This window comes from Chaetura pelagica, unplaced genomic scaffold (assembly GCF_000747805.2).
Source record: "Chaetura pelagica isolate M959 unplaced genomic scaffold, ChaPel_1.0 scaffold3, whole genome shotgun sequence".
In the NCBI taxonomy this organism is placed as follows: domain Eukaryota; kingdom Metazoa; phylum Chordata; class Aves; order Apodiformes; family Apodidae; genus Chaetura; species Chaetura pelagica.
Genome location: NW_009952974.1, coordinates 8,237,896 through 8,257,772, shown reverse-complemented (window position 1 = coordinate 8,257,772; position 19,877 = coordinate 8,237,896). Strand labels below are relative to the sequence as shown.

The 19,877-nt window shown below is 34.1% G+C and overlaps 1 protein-coding gene across 1 annotated transcript in view; it reads right to left on the bottom strand.

Moving 5' to 3' along the window:
- Positions 1-19,877, bottom strand: part of PSMD14 (proteasome (prosome, macropain) 26S subunit, non-ATPase, 14) — a 46,785-nt gene that overhangs the window by 13,081 nt on the left and 13,827 nt on the right. Inside the window, exons 3-6 of the mRNA XM_009996286.1 lie at positions 11,445-11,516; positions 11,008-11,127; positions 9,846-9,916; positions 8,723-8,873 (exon numbers count right to left, since the gene is read on the bottom strand). Coding sequence (XP_009994588.1) covers positions 8,723-8,873; positions 9,846-9,916; positions 11,008-11,127; positions 11,445-11,516 — 414 coding nt within the window. The remainder of the gene's footprint in view (positions 1-8,722; positions 8,874-9,845; positions 9,917-11,007; positions 11,128-11,444; positions 11,517-19,877) is intronic.

Below are 19,877 nucleotides of genomic sequence, written 5' to 3'. Positions count from 1 at the left end.
CCTGCTGTCTTCTTGTTAGTAGCTTTAATATAATAGAAGACCTTGTCTGTTTTGTAATTAACACATCTTTACTGGAGAGATATTTGGAAGTGATTGCTGTGAATATACTGGTTAGTAAAATAAACACAATCACACACCACTTTCTGTTATCAGACAAATTTGTGAATTGTACACATTATACTCCAGATCAACAAACTGTGATATAACAGCCAAGTAGAAGACACATTTATATAACCCTTTATTTTTCTGAAAATATGTATTCAATCTGACCTTGCAAATATAATTAGCTTGTGGGATGTGTGGATTTCAGTACCATGGATGCTTTACTAATTGCAGCTCTTGGAAATAGATACTAAATATTTGGAAGCTGCCAATACAAAATAAAAACTGCATCTTTTTGTACATCTGTCTTAGCTTCAAAAAGCATAATAATCTAAAAAAACAATAACTATACAGCATTTTTTAAGCATTTCCCTGGGGTCGACAACCCACAGTAGAGCCCACATAATGTATTTTTAGAAAAAAAATTATAATTATCTCCATGTACTTAAGAAATTTGAGGATGGCTGTAATTAATATGCTTCATAGTTATTCACAATCTAAGACAAGCACTGGAGTCCTCAATTGCTAACCAGAAAAAAATTTGACCTTTCATAGTTTGTACATACTAATTAAAATAATAGCTTTATTAAAATTTAGGATGCTTACTTGTTAGACTTATTTTGACTTCTTCTGAGAGTGTGAATGCCATATATATATTTCCATTTTCACTAAAACAGTCCTCATAACTTTGTGGGGTATTAAAAAAAATAATATAATTTCAAGAGTACTTTACACACTTTATCCTATTAAACCACTCCAATACCAAATCTACAAAAGAGTACCAAAAGAAACAGTTCTGTTTTGCAAGACCAACAATATTTCAATGGTAAGAAGTAGAAGTAGAAGTAAGAAGTAGAAGTAGAAGTAAGTCAGCCTTTTTTATTTAAAGGAATTTCTAACATCAATATTTTTTCCAGTGAAGAATCTATGACATACAGTGACTATCTTTACAAATGTATTACGTCCTTGAAATTGTAATAGTAATGTATTGTTTATGTCATATGTTCATGAACAAACATACCAGTGCTTAAAGACAACTCTGTGAAGGATATAATGTGGTTATACCAGGTGTGGAAAAAGAAGTAATGTCCCATCTAAAATATCTTTTATCACCTGCAACTGACCTGTTATCAGCTGCTTAGTTTGTTTCTAGATTCTTTAAAAATTAAATGGAACATGTGACCTGAGAAGTGCAGCTTGGGTTTATGACCATTTCGTTATTTATGCTGCCATGCACTGTTAGACAACCACAAGTGAAGAACATCTTCTGTCCCCTGTAAGCCCACAACATAAAAAATTCAAAGAAATCTTACTTTTTATGCCATTTCCAATGGAAAGCACGAAGAACTGAAACTGACTCATGCCAAATGCATATCACTGAATTGCTGTGATTGTGAGTTTGAAGTTTGCAACATGGAAATTATTTATAAAATGTCAATTTTAGCTCTGGAAAAATATATTCCTAGGAGTATGTGCATTTTCCTTCTCTACCCTTGGAGAATTACTTACTTGTGGTCAAATCTACAGTACAACTTGAATATCCATACAAGGAGGGGAGAGAACTGCACTATAATACATTTATCTTGACAAGTGAGGGCATGCATCCATAACTCCCAAATAGCAAAGCCACAAGTTTTAAAGCTGTATGCCTTAATGAAGATAAATGGACTATTCTACATCAACCACAGCAAAAGGAAATTAAACATTTAGTACTTCTTGGAACTTTTTTGTTTTATGGAAGGGCATGAACTGAAGTAACCTATGTAAATGGTTTAGGCAAACATATATCACTCAATTAAATCACAGCAAGTCCAAAGGACATTGCAGAACAAAATTTAGAGCACCAGCACTGACAGTAACAATTTCAACATCCCATTAAAAATTAGGAAGTAAAATATGCAAAATGTTCTTCTGAATATGTGCGATCACTATAAAAAACGCTGGGTTTTGTCCTGGTTTGAGGACAGGTTTCAAACAAAACAGTAATAAAATAGTGGTATACTGGCAGTAATAAAACAATTAAATACTTTGGATTTTATGCTTACATATGGAAAAACACATGAACTGAAAACACTGAGCGGCCTACACTGTAGTGTGGATGCAATTCATCTACAAACATGATTCTTCAGGAAAAAGAGCATCTTTATTGAATCAACACTAATCAAACTCAGAAAAAAACATTCATTTCCTTATTCTCCAATTCAGGCTCCTATCACAACACTTGCCCAGATTTAGGGATATTTCCATCTCTGATATGCAGGTTACTGCAATGAATGCACCGTTTAGTCAACATTAAGAAATAGCACAGTACTGTAAGAGTACTAGACATTATACAAAAGGTACAGAAATCTACCCTTGAAATTTCAAACAAAATTATACATTGTTACATTTACATTATAGTTATATTCTATATTTTAGAATTTTTCACTTTACAAAAGAAAAGTGTTAGCAATAATTAAAGTTGTTCCAGGTATAAAATATTTTGATAATTGCAGGTATCACTTTTAAAAATATATTTTCTTTTAAAATATAAACTACGTAATAATTCACAATAAACAGATATGTTTCCAAAGCAGTAGTGACAGTATCATCAATTTATCATTTCGTTCACTTGTTTTTAATTAATACTTTCAAGCTTTGTCTAGGGATTCACTTATGTCGAGGAAAGATTTGTTATGGTAAAGGTTATTAAGACAAATGCATGAAGTGGGAAAAGGGAGTTGGGTATATAAAGTAAATCTTGTTGGGCAATTCCAATCTACTTTAAGTTCTTACAAACCTAATTCTTAATGCACAAAATTCAATTTCAAATTTCAAGCATTACAGTAGTTTCTCCACCCATCTCATTTTAAGGATGGCTTTCTTGTCATCCTCTTAAAAACAGCCATCATCTCCTCCAATCCTGCAGTTAATTTGAACAAACAAGGCAAAAGTACAGGTTCAAAGGGAAAATAATAGCACTCTGATAAAAGAGTGGAGGTTTGAAAACATGAAATCCCTCAGAAGCATTCTTGAGGCTAGATGGTAATTCTGACATTCAGAGAAGTATTGTTAAATCTGTCTGCTTTTGGTTTCACCCTTCTAGAATATCAAGTAATTTCCAAGTTACAAAACCATTCCCATATATATATCTTGATAAATTGGGAGGATCTGCAACACAAAAACTGTCTCAGACAAGGAATTCAGCTGTCTTTCGCCACATATGTCACCAAGCTGAGCATAGTATATAAAAAATTTAATCTAAACTGCAACATAAAAGTAACACATTAAAGTAGCAGAAGAGATAAAAACTATTTGCAAATTGCTGTTCTTCTGGTGAGCACTTAACAAAATGACCATCTGTTACTCTGAAGAGTTAAAAACTGAAATAGGATATTAACAAAAACATATTGCTCATATACATAACTAATTACACACAGGTTGTCACCTAGATAGGGGAAGAAAAAAAGAGGAAGAGGAGTGGTTTATGTAAAAGGTCACCAGAACAGGTCATCCAGCAAACAAACAAAGAAAAAGCTCTGTTCAACTATGTGATCTGTTGGTTTCACAGTGATATTCTATTCTGTGACTACATAAAAACTTACTGCACAGTAAGAATTACAAACATGCTGGAAAGCTATAAAATTTCCAAGTACAGCATTTGAGGCACCACACTTTCACAATAAGTGTAGAATGCTTTATCATTCTAAATAGAGTTAATTCTAAATAGAAATCGGAATATATATTTAAAAAATATATTATTTGTCTTTGTTAAGAGCTCAAAAGCACTTTGAGACCTTCACCCTGTTCAAGATGACCTTGACAGAGACAATTTTGCTATGGACCTACAGCAGCAACTCAGCTAAGCTCTCTTCTTCCTCAGGTCTTCATTTGTACAAGGAGGTTAAAGCCATCATCCATCCATCCATCTTTCTCTCTCTCCATCTAATGGTTATTTTAGGACAAACAATACTTAAAAAAATACTTTTGGAATTCTAGAAGCATGATAAGATTTTTTTTATTTTCACACTTTAAAAATAAGTAATAGAAAAAATTATAAAGTTCATTGCATTTTTACTCCTTTTAGAATGAAATTATAACAACCTTCTAAATTGAACAAAAGAAAGCAATTTACGACTTCCACTCAAAAGAAACTGCTTGAACAAAATGGTTTCAAACTACAGCCCATATTCTGGCTACTCTTTGAAGTATCAAACCTTTCAATTCCAGAAGAGGTTACTCAGACCACAGTTCTTCAATGACATATATGGCAGAAGACAGTAGGAATAAACTGAAAGGGGGAGCTGCTGACTATAAATGAGGGAGGGAAAAGAACCCTGCAAGAATAATTAAGTATTGGAACATGAAGCTGTTGCATCTCAAGACTCACGTGAACAAAAATCTAATTCAGCTCGTCTGAATTCCATGTTGACACTCTGCACAAAGTTGGACTACATGATCTCCTGAGATCATTTACAACTGGAATTATTTTATTTCCCTGGCTACATAAATGTATATGACTTTTTCTCCTTGCATCCTTTGAATGAGATTAAGATAAGGATAAAATACCATAGCAAAAACCTCTTATAAAAGTGGCAGGATATGGTTTGAGCACAAGATTAAGATGCATAGTACATTTGTTTTCATCTGTCAGGAGGTGACTGACATGTAAAGTAGAATTTATAAGAAGTTATTGCAAAGACATGTCTTTTCCTCAGCAAACAATTAAAAAAAAAGGTTTGCCACAAACCAGCAGACATTCCCATAAATACTTCAGATAGTGCCTTACTAGGAAAAATTACTGTATTACTGACATGAAATCTTGCTGTATGAATAAGAGATCCTGCTACATATCCTACTAAAGACCACATGTACAAAATGGACATCTGACAGTTTTGGGTATTTTACTGATCTGTACACCAGCTATTATTAACCAAGGGAAAGCAATAAACAGCCTCAGAAAAACAAACAATTTTAAATGGTCACTTTTTAATAATAAAGATTTAAAGTTTAAAACAGTTTAAAAACCCACTAGTTTACTCTTAATTTAACATATATGAATGCAACACAGTAAATCAATGCTTGTGGAGTTAAAGATACTATCATTAGAGTGGGTTTAGTGTAGTTATATTTTCCTTAAGAGGTGAGGAACAGCTGCTAAGTTAAGGTCTAAAAAAAATTTATTTTTACCATTTGGCAAAAGGTATGCAAGTTCTTTGTACAGACATTTCAAAATGTATGTTGGAAATAAATACAAAATGTCAATATTTAGCTTTATTCCAGATCTTTAATGAAATTACTGCTTCTGTAGAATATTCTAAAAATGTACTACAACTTCCATTGCACAAACTGGGGAACTGAAGGGCATAAAAGAAAGGTTTATTAGTAAGTACAAGATGAAGCAATAGCTAGCCAGGTTGCCCCACTGGCCATATTTCAGCATGTTTTTCTTTGATTTCATTCATAGAAATAAATCTTCCAATAATTTAAAGAAAGCAAAAACGTAAAGCTTTTTCCCTCCGGATTCTATTAACACTGCCTTTCATCTAAAGCTCAGTGATCCGTTTGTTGTGAGTATATTTTACAGACAGCTAGAACATTATTAAATTGAAATATATGGTACATAGTAATGAAAAAGCATTCTGTGTGTGCAAGAATATGTATGTGAAGTAGTAAGATTGGTATTCAAACTTACTCGCCCTTCAAACAACTTACTCGCCCTTCAAACAACTTACTCGCCCTTCAAACAACTTACTCGCCCTTCAAACTTACTCGCCCTTCAAACTTACTCGCCCTTCAAACTTACTCGCCCTTCAAACTTACTTGCCCTTCATGTGTCCTACTATATTTGCGTAGTAATATCCCATTCCTAAAATGGTCATTAATACAGTTGACACTTAGTCCACAGATCTATACAAGGGGGTTGTTTTTATATAAGGATTTTATTACTTATTTTTCCTCACTGGCTTTTAGGAAACATATTTCTTAAATTTAAAACTGGTAAGAATTGTATTTATTCTTATCTTTAAATTGCAATCATATACCCCTGTGTTTGGAACCTCATATAACCATACGAGGACAGCTAACAAAGAGGTTAACAAGTTTTTGCTTTCTACCAGTGACAGGGCAAGCTGCTTTTTAATGCTTTAGCTAGTCAAGGTGAACCTGAGACTCCTCATCAAAATTCATTTCAACTTCCTGACATATGAAAATAACCTCTGCCCTGGTTATTCTTCACTAGCACAACCATGACTGCTTCACTGACTATAAGCCACAGCAATATATGTGGGCACAGACCTGCCCTGAGGGAGGTTTAAAATTAGCTAATGTGTTACTTTGGAATTTGTTTTTAAATATATCTAATCTCAGTCAAAACATACCATATTAAAATCTTCTGTGCCACATGTTCACTAAAATTTTATGCCAGTTATGCTAGTAAAAGGTATAATGAGCAATGATCTTGGACTCCCGTAACTACATAGATGAACAAAACCCCACCAAGTATAGCATCTACTACACCAACAAAATGACCTCTGCTAACAGTTCATTTGCTGGCACTGAGAAACAGCAGGTACTTCTCTGATTTAGGCTTAGCTCAAGTTGTCTAACGTACAAAGAGGCACTAGATGCCATACTAAGGCAGTCATGCACATCAAGCAGTCACATTTGACCTAAGAAATCCCCTTGAGCTCTAATATGTCTGTTCTTGTCTCAGTTAATTTAAAATCAAAATACACTTTAATATAAGTGATCTTGCCAACCAGGATCACATTCCATAGCTCCATCTCATTCTCAAAATCAGGACATTCATTAGAAGTGGTATTCGTAATTTGGGGATTCTTTCTATTTCTAAGCTTTTAAGGATGCACTTGCCAGGAACATGAGATGTAAACTCTTTTTTGAATGCAAAACCAGAGAATGTAATTTAATCTGACTGCAGCAGCTAGACACGTACGAAAACCAAACATTACAAGACTTCCAGTGGTCTCTAGTACTGGCAGCAATGCCATAAGAACAGCTGCAACTGAAAAATGTTTAGATGGACAAAGAATTCCAGAAATGTTTAGATGGACAAAATTACTCACACTTAAAAACAAATACGCCAAATAATATTTTCTTGAAGAGAACGAAGACCGTCAATGATGACATCTGTGTCAAACAACAGTAGCAAAAATTTTTTTCAAAAAAAAAGCAGTTAGTGAGCAAGTGTGGTATAACAGTAGCATGACTTACTGGGAAGGTTCTTCTCCTTAACAGATTTAATAGCTAATGAGGTCTAAACTAATTACCAGAACAGTCACAAAAATTGTATTTTGACAAAATAAAAAGAATCCTATTTCAATGCTTTTATTGGAGTGGGAAAACAAGAAAAAAAAAGGGAAAAAGTTATAGAAAAAAATAAGCAGTGAGTAATTAGATATTCTACTGCATAGCCTTTTATTCCCAGAAAAACTCTCCAAATTTTCCTCTACTCTTTATGGGGAGCTGAATTGATTCAGATGTCTAATAGCTTCCAAACAAGCAGAAGCTATTAATTTTTTAATTTCTTGTTACGTAAACAAATTTACTATAAAAATCAGATTTAAAGAAAACCAACAGCTGAAAATGCAACTGTAGCTTCAGATATTCTGTTATAAAATTAAGGGAATCCTTAGTGGAATTGTTTGGTAGCTTCAATATGATCTGTCTCACAGGAAATAAGATACTAAAGCTTTACAGAAGACGTACGCTTACTTTTTAAATATCTCTAAATTTATATTAATATAGTTCATACATACCATGATGCGTTTCAATAATTATTCTACAATACAATGAGAGTACATGCTCAAACAAAACACCTCAGCAGTATTTTAAAGCAGTAAACCACCTAGCCAATTTCTGTATGTTCTGTAGTTTTTCTAATCCACTCTCCCTGTGGTTGAGCAAAATCGAATTGCCTCTCACATTTGCAGACAGCTCTGTGAAGGTGATAATAGAGCTGCTCCCTGCTGTCATGAGGCAGGAAATAGGAAAATGGCATATGGGGCTAGAAAGAAATAAAAGGAGAACTAAACAAGAACAAAAGAGATTTCAACAAAGGACAACTATAACCCAATATGCTTTGCAAGTTAATCGCTTTCCATAATAATTTAGCATACCTAATAATTTATCTGCACACTGCTCAAAAACTCAAATGCTTGATATCAAGTCTTCTATAAAGTTTGATTGCCCAGAACATTTGGAATAGAAATGACACTAAAGGCCATAATATACAAAGCCTATAAATCAATGCCACTTCAGTACCCACAATAAGGAGCTGAGCCTGTTCCAATCTGGTAGTTAATTCATCTTAGATTTTGTGGCTAAAATGCAGTATCTGAAACAAAGTACTGCAAACATGTTGAGTGACTCCTGAATAGCAAAATAATAAGGAAGGTCTATGATTGGTTATGTGTAGTGACAATATTAAAGACTTCCAGTCTATTTAAGGACTGCTGACATGAGATGCAGAATAAAATAAAAACTCTCATTTAAATTGAGAACTTTTTTTATCAATTAATGCAGAACGGGCCTAGAAAAAAGGAACTTATACATATTTACAATGCTTCTATATTAAACCTTAATGAAATACTTTAAAAAAAGAAAAGCAAGCTTACTATACCTTTCCTTTTACGCTCTGAATGGGATCCACCACCACAGCAACAGCTCTTTCTGATAAGGCTTCAAAGCTCTGCTGAGTATTGATATCTACACCAGACAACCAACAGCCAAAGCCAGGGTGACTATGATACCAACCAACAACCATCTCAGGTCTGAAACAAAGAGGACATTAAGATACTTAAAAATAAAACCACAGAAAACAAGAAGAAATAATCACGTATCAGGGCATAAATTAGGATGAGCTGTGAAAAAAACACCACTAGAAGTATTTAAATTACTCATCACAGTATGGTGAAAACATGGACATGAATAAACGTGACAAAAGAGGGCTATCATTAAGGGATGCATATTATCAGTGGTAGATGATGCTTTCAGTTTTTCACTCTGTTACCACACCTTCTCTGAACTAGTTTTTACCCTTTCAGCACTTGAGTAAATATCTAGTCTTTAACTCCTTGGCGCAGAGGGTTGAATTTTCATGGCAAAAAGTCCATTTCAGACATGGACAACGGGAACCAACGGTGGGAAGGGATTAAATATCAATTAAACCAGCAGTAGAACTAGGAACTCAGTCAAAAAGCAATTTGCACTGTTCTGTTCAGCTGCTGAGCCTTTTGCTAACATTAATTTTGAAGTTTTTCCCACAGTAAAAGAATTTGAGCAAGCAGACGACAACTGTTGAGAGGTAGGAGTGAAATAAAAATTTGTTTAAATACTAGGATCTTTTACAAAATAATTTTCCCTTTCTTTTTATTAAAATTGCCCATAAGCCCCAACTTTGCAATTTTTTGATCTTATACAAAATTTTTTAAAACCCAATCTTTTAAACAGTTACTGTCTAGTAACTGCCTATACTAAATTGAGCAGCACTGTAATGTTTCTGTGCAAGGAAAGATTATAATCAAAGCTGTACGTTTAACATGAGTTACAATCTCCTGACTATAGAGAAGCATGAGGTGGACTGAATTACATGCTAAGCTACTCACTAGATTTCTGGGCCAATTCTTTCTTTCTAAACGTTATTAATAGTTCCCAGATGACTAGCTTTGCAGAAAGGCAACTGTTTCTTCTAAACAACACGCAGGGAGTACTTGTGACTGTCAGCCCTCTTTAGGGTGACTTACCTTCCTGTCTGTTTCAGCATATCCAACATTTTTGCTTGAAATACAGGATCAACTGCCTCCACACTGACACCCTGATGGAGAAGACAGAAAAATCACAATAGCTGTACATAAACCAGTATTATCTTTTAACTTGTTACTTTCCACAAACAAAAATTTAAACACATTCATAAGCATCTCTTTTAAAAGGGAAACGCAACTGCTTTAGAACTACTTGACAGAACATCCTTGAATATAAACAGTTTTTAGAAATATAGTTCAATGTGGTTTTTAAAATGCCAAATGAAGATTTTTAATTGCTATCTAAGTCATCGCTACTATGAGTAAACATGATTAAATAGGTATAGGAATTAATCTTTTCCTTCTATGTTTGTCTGAAAATTCTGGCCTTTTGTTTCTCACAAGTTCAGCTCTACAGGTTTTATTCAAGATAAATATCACGTACTGGCTTTTTGCAGATTCTGCTTATACTACGTACATGAGTAGAATCAACTCAGGGCAAAATAATTTGAAAATTTCATTGATACGCAGCTCTGAGTAACAGAGGTGTATGTGCTTCTTTTAAAAACAGTATTTCATTCAAGCTACACAGGAAAAACATAATAAATTCCCATTATACCCATTCTAAAGTTATGATGAGCCAATATCTCTTTAGAGCGTGAACATTTTTACTAAAAATTAGCATACATTTTTTTTTACATTGCAAAAATATAATCTAAGAGATATGCCACTAAAATCTGTCAAAGAGAGCCACTTGGAATTATATGTGTAGTATCACCAAAGTTAAGGGCATGACACATTTCTAATCAAGCCTTTTACATTTTTAATCTTTCTTCTGGCTCATAGAATATGAGTTCTTAAAGTTATCAATTTATAAATCTTCTAAGAGATATTATACCAACATATTTACATGTACATAAAGATGCAACATTTCCATATATTGATATGCAGAATTACATACTAGTCTTTGCTACAAAGAAATTTTTAAAGTTTTGGGGTTTTCTTACTTTAAATCCATTAGACATACTCAAGTTATACCTAGTAGGTTAGACATTAAGAGTTCATAAATGACGTAAAGCAGAAAAAGCTTTTAAAAATATTTACCATAAGGTAAAAAAAAAAACAAGCAAACAAAATTATCAAGGTCTAGCTGCAAAGAACTCACCGTTCCTGACTGTGGCATTGCAAAAACATCAATCACTCTCACAGTGTAATCATCAACAAATTCCCCGAGCATCAGACCCATAACTTCCATAGGCACACCAGCACGACCATGCTTCAACATCTGGAATAAAGACCAAATGACACTACATTTAACAGAAGGTTCAAGTTTGACTTGGGATAGTTCTTTTGGTTTTTGCTGATCTATATATAATTTACAACTTGTAGCACTTCTGGAAACTGTAAGGAACTATAAAATAGTAAAAATTAAGAAAAAAAAAAAAAGTATCTTTCTTCCTTCGTGTGTTCCAAAGAGTATTAACTTCTTTTAAAAACTGGTCTGACCAGCACCTAAAGAGCACAAGTCCATAAACTCTGGATAGGTGCCAGGTACTCTGTCTCCAGCATTACAGATAGATGCAATACACACAGAACACTTACTTTCAGCAGTGCAAGGGAAGAGATATAAACCTGTTCTGCTGTATCGACTGCAGGAGCATCTGTTGGTGGCCCCTATGAAAAGAAAAAATAATTATTTTCTCCACCACTGTTATTAGGCATTTTTCAAAACATTTTTTTTGTTTTCCATGTCACAAAAATTACAGGAAAATGCATACGTAATTGTGACTGTGTGTTAGATGCCATTCTTACAAACAACTCAAAAAGCAGCATATTCAAACCCCAAACACCTCTCTACATCACCTTCTCTCATTAACCTATTTCATAACACAAGTCACCTAGCCACGACCCCTTGTCTCCCCCCACAAAGCAATACCAATCTGAAAAGCAATCTTACCAGAATCAGACAAATAAAAAACTGGCAAGTGTTGCACTGGGTACAAACCTGCTGCAAGACATACAGGCTAAGAGTCAGACAAGTTTCCATTAGTCAGCCCTGCTGCAATGCTAACCTTCGTCAGCTGTAAAATACGGCCAGTTCTCCAATTAACTATGTGTTTCTTACAGTGGTGTGAATGTAAATGCTGCTGGGCTAGCATGATTAACTGGCACCAACACAAACAGCAATTTCCCTTTGCTTCATCAGCTTTCAGCTAAAGCGGACTTGCAGATAAAGGCTATGGGAGTATTTTGCAGATGCACTAGTACAGTGAGAGAAAAAATGGACCTCCGATCCCTAGGTGGAAAAGCTGTGAACAAAATACTTTGCTCTTCGCCTTATGAGTAGTTAACTCAAAAATTAGCACAACTGTCCCAGGTGTGAATGATTGGTTGAAACACATTCCGTGTACTGTTGAAAATGAAAAACACAGGAGGCAGCAGTTTAAATGTCCCTTTCTCAAGCAGCAGGAGACATACTGCTCTTACATATAGAATTCCTTATCAAAGTACCTTATTGCAGGCAATCAACAGTACATTCATGACTTTATTATCAAATTGTGTACAACAAATTTCCACTGAAAAGACAAAAGGTTACTTCTGCAGTAAATGATATAAGCTTAAAAGGGCAACAGAGCAATTATGGAGTACAGCAAAAAAAGAACACCCCATACTCCACATTAAGTTAAAGAAAAAATGATGCCTTTACACAAACAATTTGTAGATTTATTACTTTGTTACACAGTTATAAGCAAAATTGGGCAAAAAATAAAGTTTGAGTAAATTACTGTTTTTCACTTACAGTAGAAAAAAACCTAAGTACAAAATTATTCCACATGACATCAAACAGAAGACATGACTGATAGAAGCCACCACCTCCTGAAGATAAAACCAGGAACTTAAGTAATCAGCTTACCAAATTTGTAGAGTAATTGTCCTTATCACATACTTTCACTTTTACACACACACAAAATCATCTCTTCTTCAGAATGCTTTAAACACAACACTAAAATGTGGTTGTGGTTTTAGGGTTTTTTTTGTTTGTATTGGGGTTTTTTTGTTTGTTTGGGGTTTTTTTCCCCAATGCAAATGAATTACTTCTCCATTAGCTCCAGACCCAATCTTTTTATATTGAATCCAACCTTCATATTTTGAAACTCACATACATGGATAGCTCTGTGTCAACCAAAACTGCTTTCTAACACTTTCAAACCTTTATTTCCAACTTTGATACTGCTGACCATCACCTCTTCATGTTTGCTTTCCTTTACTTTTTACTCCTCTCTGCTAATTCTTCTGTCACTTTGGCCTTTCCATCAGCAATTAAGTTTTCACCTTCTATAATATTCTTGCCAAGGGTTTATTATTATTCAATTCCACCTCTTTACCAAGTATTTCCCTGACTACGCCTAGCCCAAGAGAGACTCTCCGTTGAAGAAGTGTTCCTCTTAACACTTACAATGAGAAACTCCACAAGCAGCTGTTCAAAACATTTCACAGAACCCGATGCACAGGCCACACCAATCACTTATAAGTTTACTTTCTTTACTGCATCTCTCCTCCTTTAAGTCTCTTCTAAATTATCATCTTTTCACTTAAAAGTCTTAATACTTTGGAAAGCACAAAGACTCATATTGCCACTTAATCACTGCTATGGATAAAGCACAGGTAAGTTGGGTTTTAATTAAAAAAAATAAATTAATTAGTTTGATAACAATCCCTTTCTTCACAAGTAAAGCTTTCTTCCAATTTTCTACCACTTCTAGACCAGAGAGTTTGAAGTGAGAGTAAAAGTACTAATGCAGTATCCTTCTGCTTTAGGAAGAAACATAATATCCATGCTGTGATCACCATACATAATCTACATTTGTCCCAGACTTTAATATTTCTCTTTAAGCAAGCACTCCTTTGCACCATTCAGTATTTTTTAAAATAAAGAACAGCATAAAAAAAAACAACTTCCCCAAAATAGCATAAGTAGTTCTGTGTTTTCAGGAAGGCTAATATTGATATTTGATTGAGACTAGCTTCTCAAAAGTCAGGAGCTTGAAATGAAGTTATTCCACAGACTATGGCTCTTGAATAGGCTCTCCTCTACAGAATCTCAAATGTCTGTTAAGATGGCAGATCACACTGACACCTTTCCTGCAGCTGAGGCACTAATCACATTTCTGCGCCCTACATGTAGACACCTGTGTTCACAACTTGTAAGAGTTTAATTATTCTTCATAACTTTTCCCATTTTAAAATCTATTTAAAATCAGTCAGTGGATTCAACACTTACAGGGAAGAGACAAACATTATTACATTTTGTTTCTGTAACAAGGCAACTAAATAATCTTCAGTTTAAGCAAAGGTAGGAACTAAAGCAGAGTGTTAACCTACTGTACTTATTCCTAATATTTCCTTCTTTTATTATTTCTGTACTCCCTGGAGCTTTCAAATGCTTGATAACCTTGGTGATGGACCAGAGGGGCTATTTAATATTATACTTTATCAATCCTTTAGGAATTCTACCAGAAGTTTTGAAAACAGAAACTACTGTCGTTAAAGTTCTCCTGCCTGGGTCCATAGCCCATAGTTCATTTTCAGTGTAAGCATCATTGCTAACTTATAAAGGAATGCTTCATTGGCATAAATCAACTTGCTTAGCATCTTTTTTTCTTTTAAAGACATACTATTGACTGTGAATGATTTTGCACACTAACTGCAAGTTTAAATACATATATACAAATGTCTACATTAAGTCTTAGGACTTACTTAGGAGATACTAACTGCAAACTTCTCTTTCATTTTAAGCACATACTTGAGATACTAAAAAATTAAGAATTAGTTTCCACTTTTGTCAAGCAGTCCAGTCACTTTACCTGAACTCTTAAAAATTAGCTAATGGCAGTATACAATGCAAATACAATGCAGGTTTATTAATTCTCAGTCTTCTTATAAAATACAGCATTTAGTATGTATTTCCTTGGTCACTGTTCTGTGAAGATTTCACTATCCTCTTTCAGTTTGCTGTGTTCTCCTCAGAGATAATTACTAGCTAATTTACGAGAAAAGGAAACAACTCATTGCACTATATTAACTACATGGATTAATTTTCATGTTAATATTCTTTCCTTTGTTTGAATTTAAATTAGAATGAACCACTCAAGAGTTCTGAAATTATTCTTATAAATACAATCAGGAATTTTGAGAAGGAAAGGATGCACAGGTCAAAACCTGTTTTTCTATATTCACAACATTATTCTTCTATCAAAGACAAAATGGCACATAAAATACTATAGGCATACATTTGTCTTTCTACAGGAAATTATAAACCCAAAACTTATACAATTTTTAACCTGAAACTTTCTAGGATTTAATAGATATAACCAACCTAAAAGATCTTGGGTCTTCCAAGAAGTTTACTTGGCTTTAGACAATGCCAAATGAAAAAAACAAACAGTAACATTTGGAAACTGAAACCAATTTACTTCCACCTCCAATTATTTCATTTTCCATAAAAGGCTGATAATCTAACACAGCCTTTGAGTGACAGCCACAGCTCCTGTGTGCTAGTTACACAGTATGAGGGAGCTAGCTACGGGTTACAAGTTTTGAGATGTCTTTGGCCTGTTTCTACTAGTCTTCCACGGAAGCTTATACATTTCTTTAATGAAGCAAAGAGGAAAAAAGACTGAGTTAATCTCTACATAGAGGCAAAGTATTCATTCACTGCATGTGCTATTATCACTGCTCATAAACTTCACTGCCTGCCAACTTAAACAAAGGAGCACCATCCTTATGAAGCAGAGTACCAAACTAAAATAACTAGTGTCAAAAACCCAAACAAGTAAGCATTTGTATTTGCAATAAAAAATACCTGCTGGTATTTTTTTGTTACAGAAGGTCAGATGGTTCTCCCACTGCATGGAGCTTTCTAAGACTGTCCATCTTACTGCAGAGCAGCAAATATTGCCTTCATTTTCCCACCCACAGCTTCACTGGATCATTTATTGGGGAACTGGAGAAAACTGGGATTTGTAAGCTGCAAGGAATATTGAACATTTTCTCCCAAGCATTCCTATATAAACTGAATACAGCAATTTCTAAAATTCAAAAACTATTTAAAAAAAAAAGAGAGAGAGAGGCTGTTATTGTGCTACTAACTGAAAATGAATGTTTCCTTTGAATTAACTATACATGGTGTCAGTCAGTGAAATGAGGTGCCTGACAGCCAGCCAGCTTGTAAAACCCAACAAAACTGGTTTTGTGTAGAATGGCAGAATCCCAAATACAATAGTAATAGTTACTATTTCAATAAAAATAGTTAGCACTCTTAAAATGCTTTTTATTTCCGTAATACTTTTCAGTAAAACTTGTAATGCAAACAGAGTAATTTTCAAGTTATGAACAAAAGATTACATTGTAATATTAAATTACGCATGATACTATTTTTGTTTCAAACAGTTAAGGAGATGATCCAAGCAGCCCTTTACTTAGGCAGCCCTTGTTGACGAAGTGTTAAAGGCATTTGCCATTCTAACAGGATAAAAACTAACGCCTTAAAGTGTTATCTACCAGGCCTTTTAGCAAATTTGTTAACACTTTTAGGTATATTACTCCACCTTTCTCTTAGTGTGAACTGGTATCAATTATTTAACCAATTTTATTATGTTATTAAAATACCCGCTGATTAAATGTGAACTGAAGTGTCATTTTAGAGCACTGCTCTGTATTTGTACTATTTTACATTTATTGAAAGAGGTACAGAAAGTGTACTCTATTAATTACACAAGGAACTGAGAAATATTCCACAAATGGAGACACTTTCTAATGTTTAAATGGATCTTAACCACTGCTCTGGTGTCACACTAATAGCACAAAAGATGATTTTGAAATACAATCGTAACTGTTTCAACAAAGAAACTCAGTTTTGCTGGGGCAACTGTAATAAAAAAAGGCAAAACTACAGTGCTGTAGAGCAAATGTAGAGCTTCACTGCACCAAAACCAACGTATTTCTGTGTAAAAGGTAACTGCTATGATAATTACTACTTTTATTTTTGCAGTTGGAACAATTTAAACATTAAGACAGAACATACAAGCGAACACTGACCGCTATAGTGTTTATTTCCTTCCCAGTAAGGTAAGAAAGAACCTTTTAATAGTTTAATTTTGTGAGTATTAAACAACTAGTGTGAAAAACAAGCTGCATGTAAACTATTTCTGCTGCCTCTGCTTCAATGACTAGCTGAGGCAACCTGTTATAGAAGGTGTTAATTGGCAATAGGAGTACAAGTCAGAAGCATGTTCCCCATCGTCCTAACCCAGCAAGGCTAGGTCATTAAAGTGGAAATGAATTCTTTCATGCCGACTTAACCCTTTCAGTACATATTTTCAGCTGTTACACCTCAAGACAATTGAGAAAGATTAACTAAAAAAATAAACCAAGACAGAAAAAACTTGCATTACTTTTGAATTTCAAAAGGTATTTACCCCTCACCTTTTTCTCCACTTCCCTTCTCTACCTCTTCCAAAATAAGTGTTTCAGATAATCATAACATTTATAATGTGGGTAGAACAGGAGGAGGGCAACGGGGATACAAATGCAATTACAGTAATTGTAAAATAATAATTTATCATATTAAAGGATGCATGGAAAGATCAGACACTTAAAGTGAGCTTAAAACTGCTGTTTTGTGGAGGGAAATCAAATGGTTGGCAGAGCTTGGTATGAGAAAAAAAGCATTACAAAATAGTACCTGCAGAGAGGACACAAACTCAAGTAAATGTGCAAAGGAGGCAAAGGTGTTTGTGATAATAAAAAGAACTTAAAAGCTCACCAGAGCACCACTGCTCTTCTATACTTACCCTTTTGACAGTAAGTGGGTATAACCTGATGATATACTGACATACAGAATAAATTATTTCTTAGTTTTACATATAGCTAAGTCTAAAAATCTAAACAAAATTGTGATTTTGAAGTAGTATTTCCTATACTGAGACAGTACTCCTAAAGAAAATAACTCATATTCTACCAGTGGAAGTGGCAAAGGGAGTAATCCATTTTTCAGGATCCCAGTGGTTCTGGCAACACTGTCATGACAAGCACCAGAAGCCATGTATTGCATTTTCTGCAGTACAGTAAGTTAAGATCATGATCAGTCATGTCAGAGAAAATGAACACATTCATAAATTAAAAATCATAGTTCAGAAAAAAATATATATTACTTTGCCATGTGAATCACACTAATTAGTAGCAATTTGAAATTTCATTGCAGTTTTCAAGCTAGTACATACACAATTTTGCAGTTAGTTCCACATCAACAGGATTGCATTTTGAAGCTAGCATTATGTCTAAACAGTTTTTATGTTTAGGCCCATTTTTATACCAATTATAATCAAGCATACATAACAGACCACAAAATACCATAAGTCTCAACAAACAGCCTAGATTTTCTGAATCCTCTGAAAGGATCACATTGTCTTGTTACACCATATGTCAGATGAAATAAAAATTGCAGTAATATGTTTAGTCTCATACACAGTCTCACAGACACCAAAATGGAGTAGGGATACTAGGGAAATCTTATGGCATCATTTGCTATGTTAAATTATAAATACCTGCAAAAAAACCTTAACAGGCTAGATTAAAAAACTGCCTTAATATGTTTTACAAAATCTTGTGTCCTAAAAAAAGTTTATCCAGGTTCACATTTAGAACACAACATCATAAACAGCAATAGGATGGACTTGAAATATATACCATTTCCCATCTCCCCTCCTCTTCAAAACTCAAAATTACAGAGCACAGAACATGGCATAACTTTGAACAGTTGGTTTAATGTGTTGGGATCACTAATTTGCAAACACCTTCAGTGCAGAGCCAAGTCCAGTACTTACCTTTTGTGCTTGTTTGGGTTTTTTGTTTCTGTGGTTTGTTTTTTTTAATTAAGCAGAGCTTTAAACAAAAACTATCTCTAGTTCACTGAGACGCTCCTCAGAGAACCTGGCCAGAATTTTAGTTAATGAAAGAAAAAAGGAAAGGAAGCCACCAAAGTTTACCTTACATTTCTATCAGTGACCTATAAGTAAGCTCTCTTGGACTAATAGAAGTTTCATGGAAGAGGTATAGTAATCCAGCAACATTGTCACATTAAGAATTTCCCATATCCCTGTAGAATGGAATGTGTTTTGCTCATGTATTTGCCCAAAATTGTAAAAAAATTACGTCTTTTACAAAAAACTGCACTTCTGTTTCCCAACATTACCACTGAAAATATTCTCTCAGACTAAAGCTTAAAGTTTACTAAGAAAAAAATACCAGGATTTGCCCAATTTATTTTATATTGATTGATTTGATATAGCTGAATTTCTTTTGAAGTCAGATAATTCAGTTGTACTACTATGTACTTTACAGAAAGTCATTCAAGTTAGTCTAATTTTATTAGAAAGAAATATTACCCAATATTAACATGTATTAATTATTTAAAGGTATTTACTTGTATCACCTGTGATGCAATTTGCAAGTCAGACTTTCTGCAATTTTCCCAACACAACTGTCACAAAAAATGGCTGTTTAGGTGAAATATTTCCTGGTTCTAACATATCCTCTCTTTATCCCGTACAACCAACAAATTTATTGAGACACACAAAAAAACAAGGAAAAATACGCTGGCTCACTGCAGTTAATATTCCTTATTCACAAGTATAAGGACAATGTGGGTGATCTTTAAAGGTTCCTTCCAACCCAAATCATTCAATCATTCCATGACATTGTGGTTAGCAAAAAGTCATTAGATCATGGACACAAAACAAATCCTCAGTAAGTTGGACATGTTTTTGAAAATTAACTATTACTTTTCACAACATCAAGCTGCTGGGAAAAAAGAAAATCCAGAAAATGCAAAGGTCAGTCTCACTCCAGAATAAAACAAGGACTAACATTCTATCTATTCTTATCACCATTACAGAAGGCATTGGGATTTAGAAATGAGAGCCTCAAGGCAGGTAGTCAGAATTTGTAGATTTTGTCTGCCTCCAGATTTGTTGC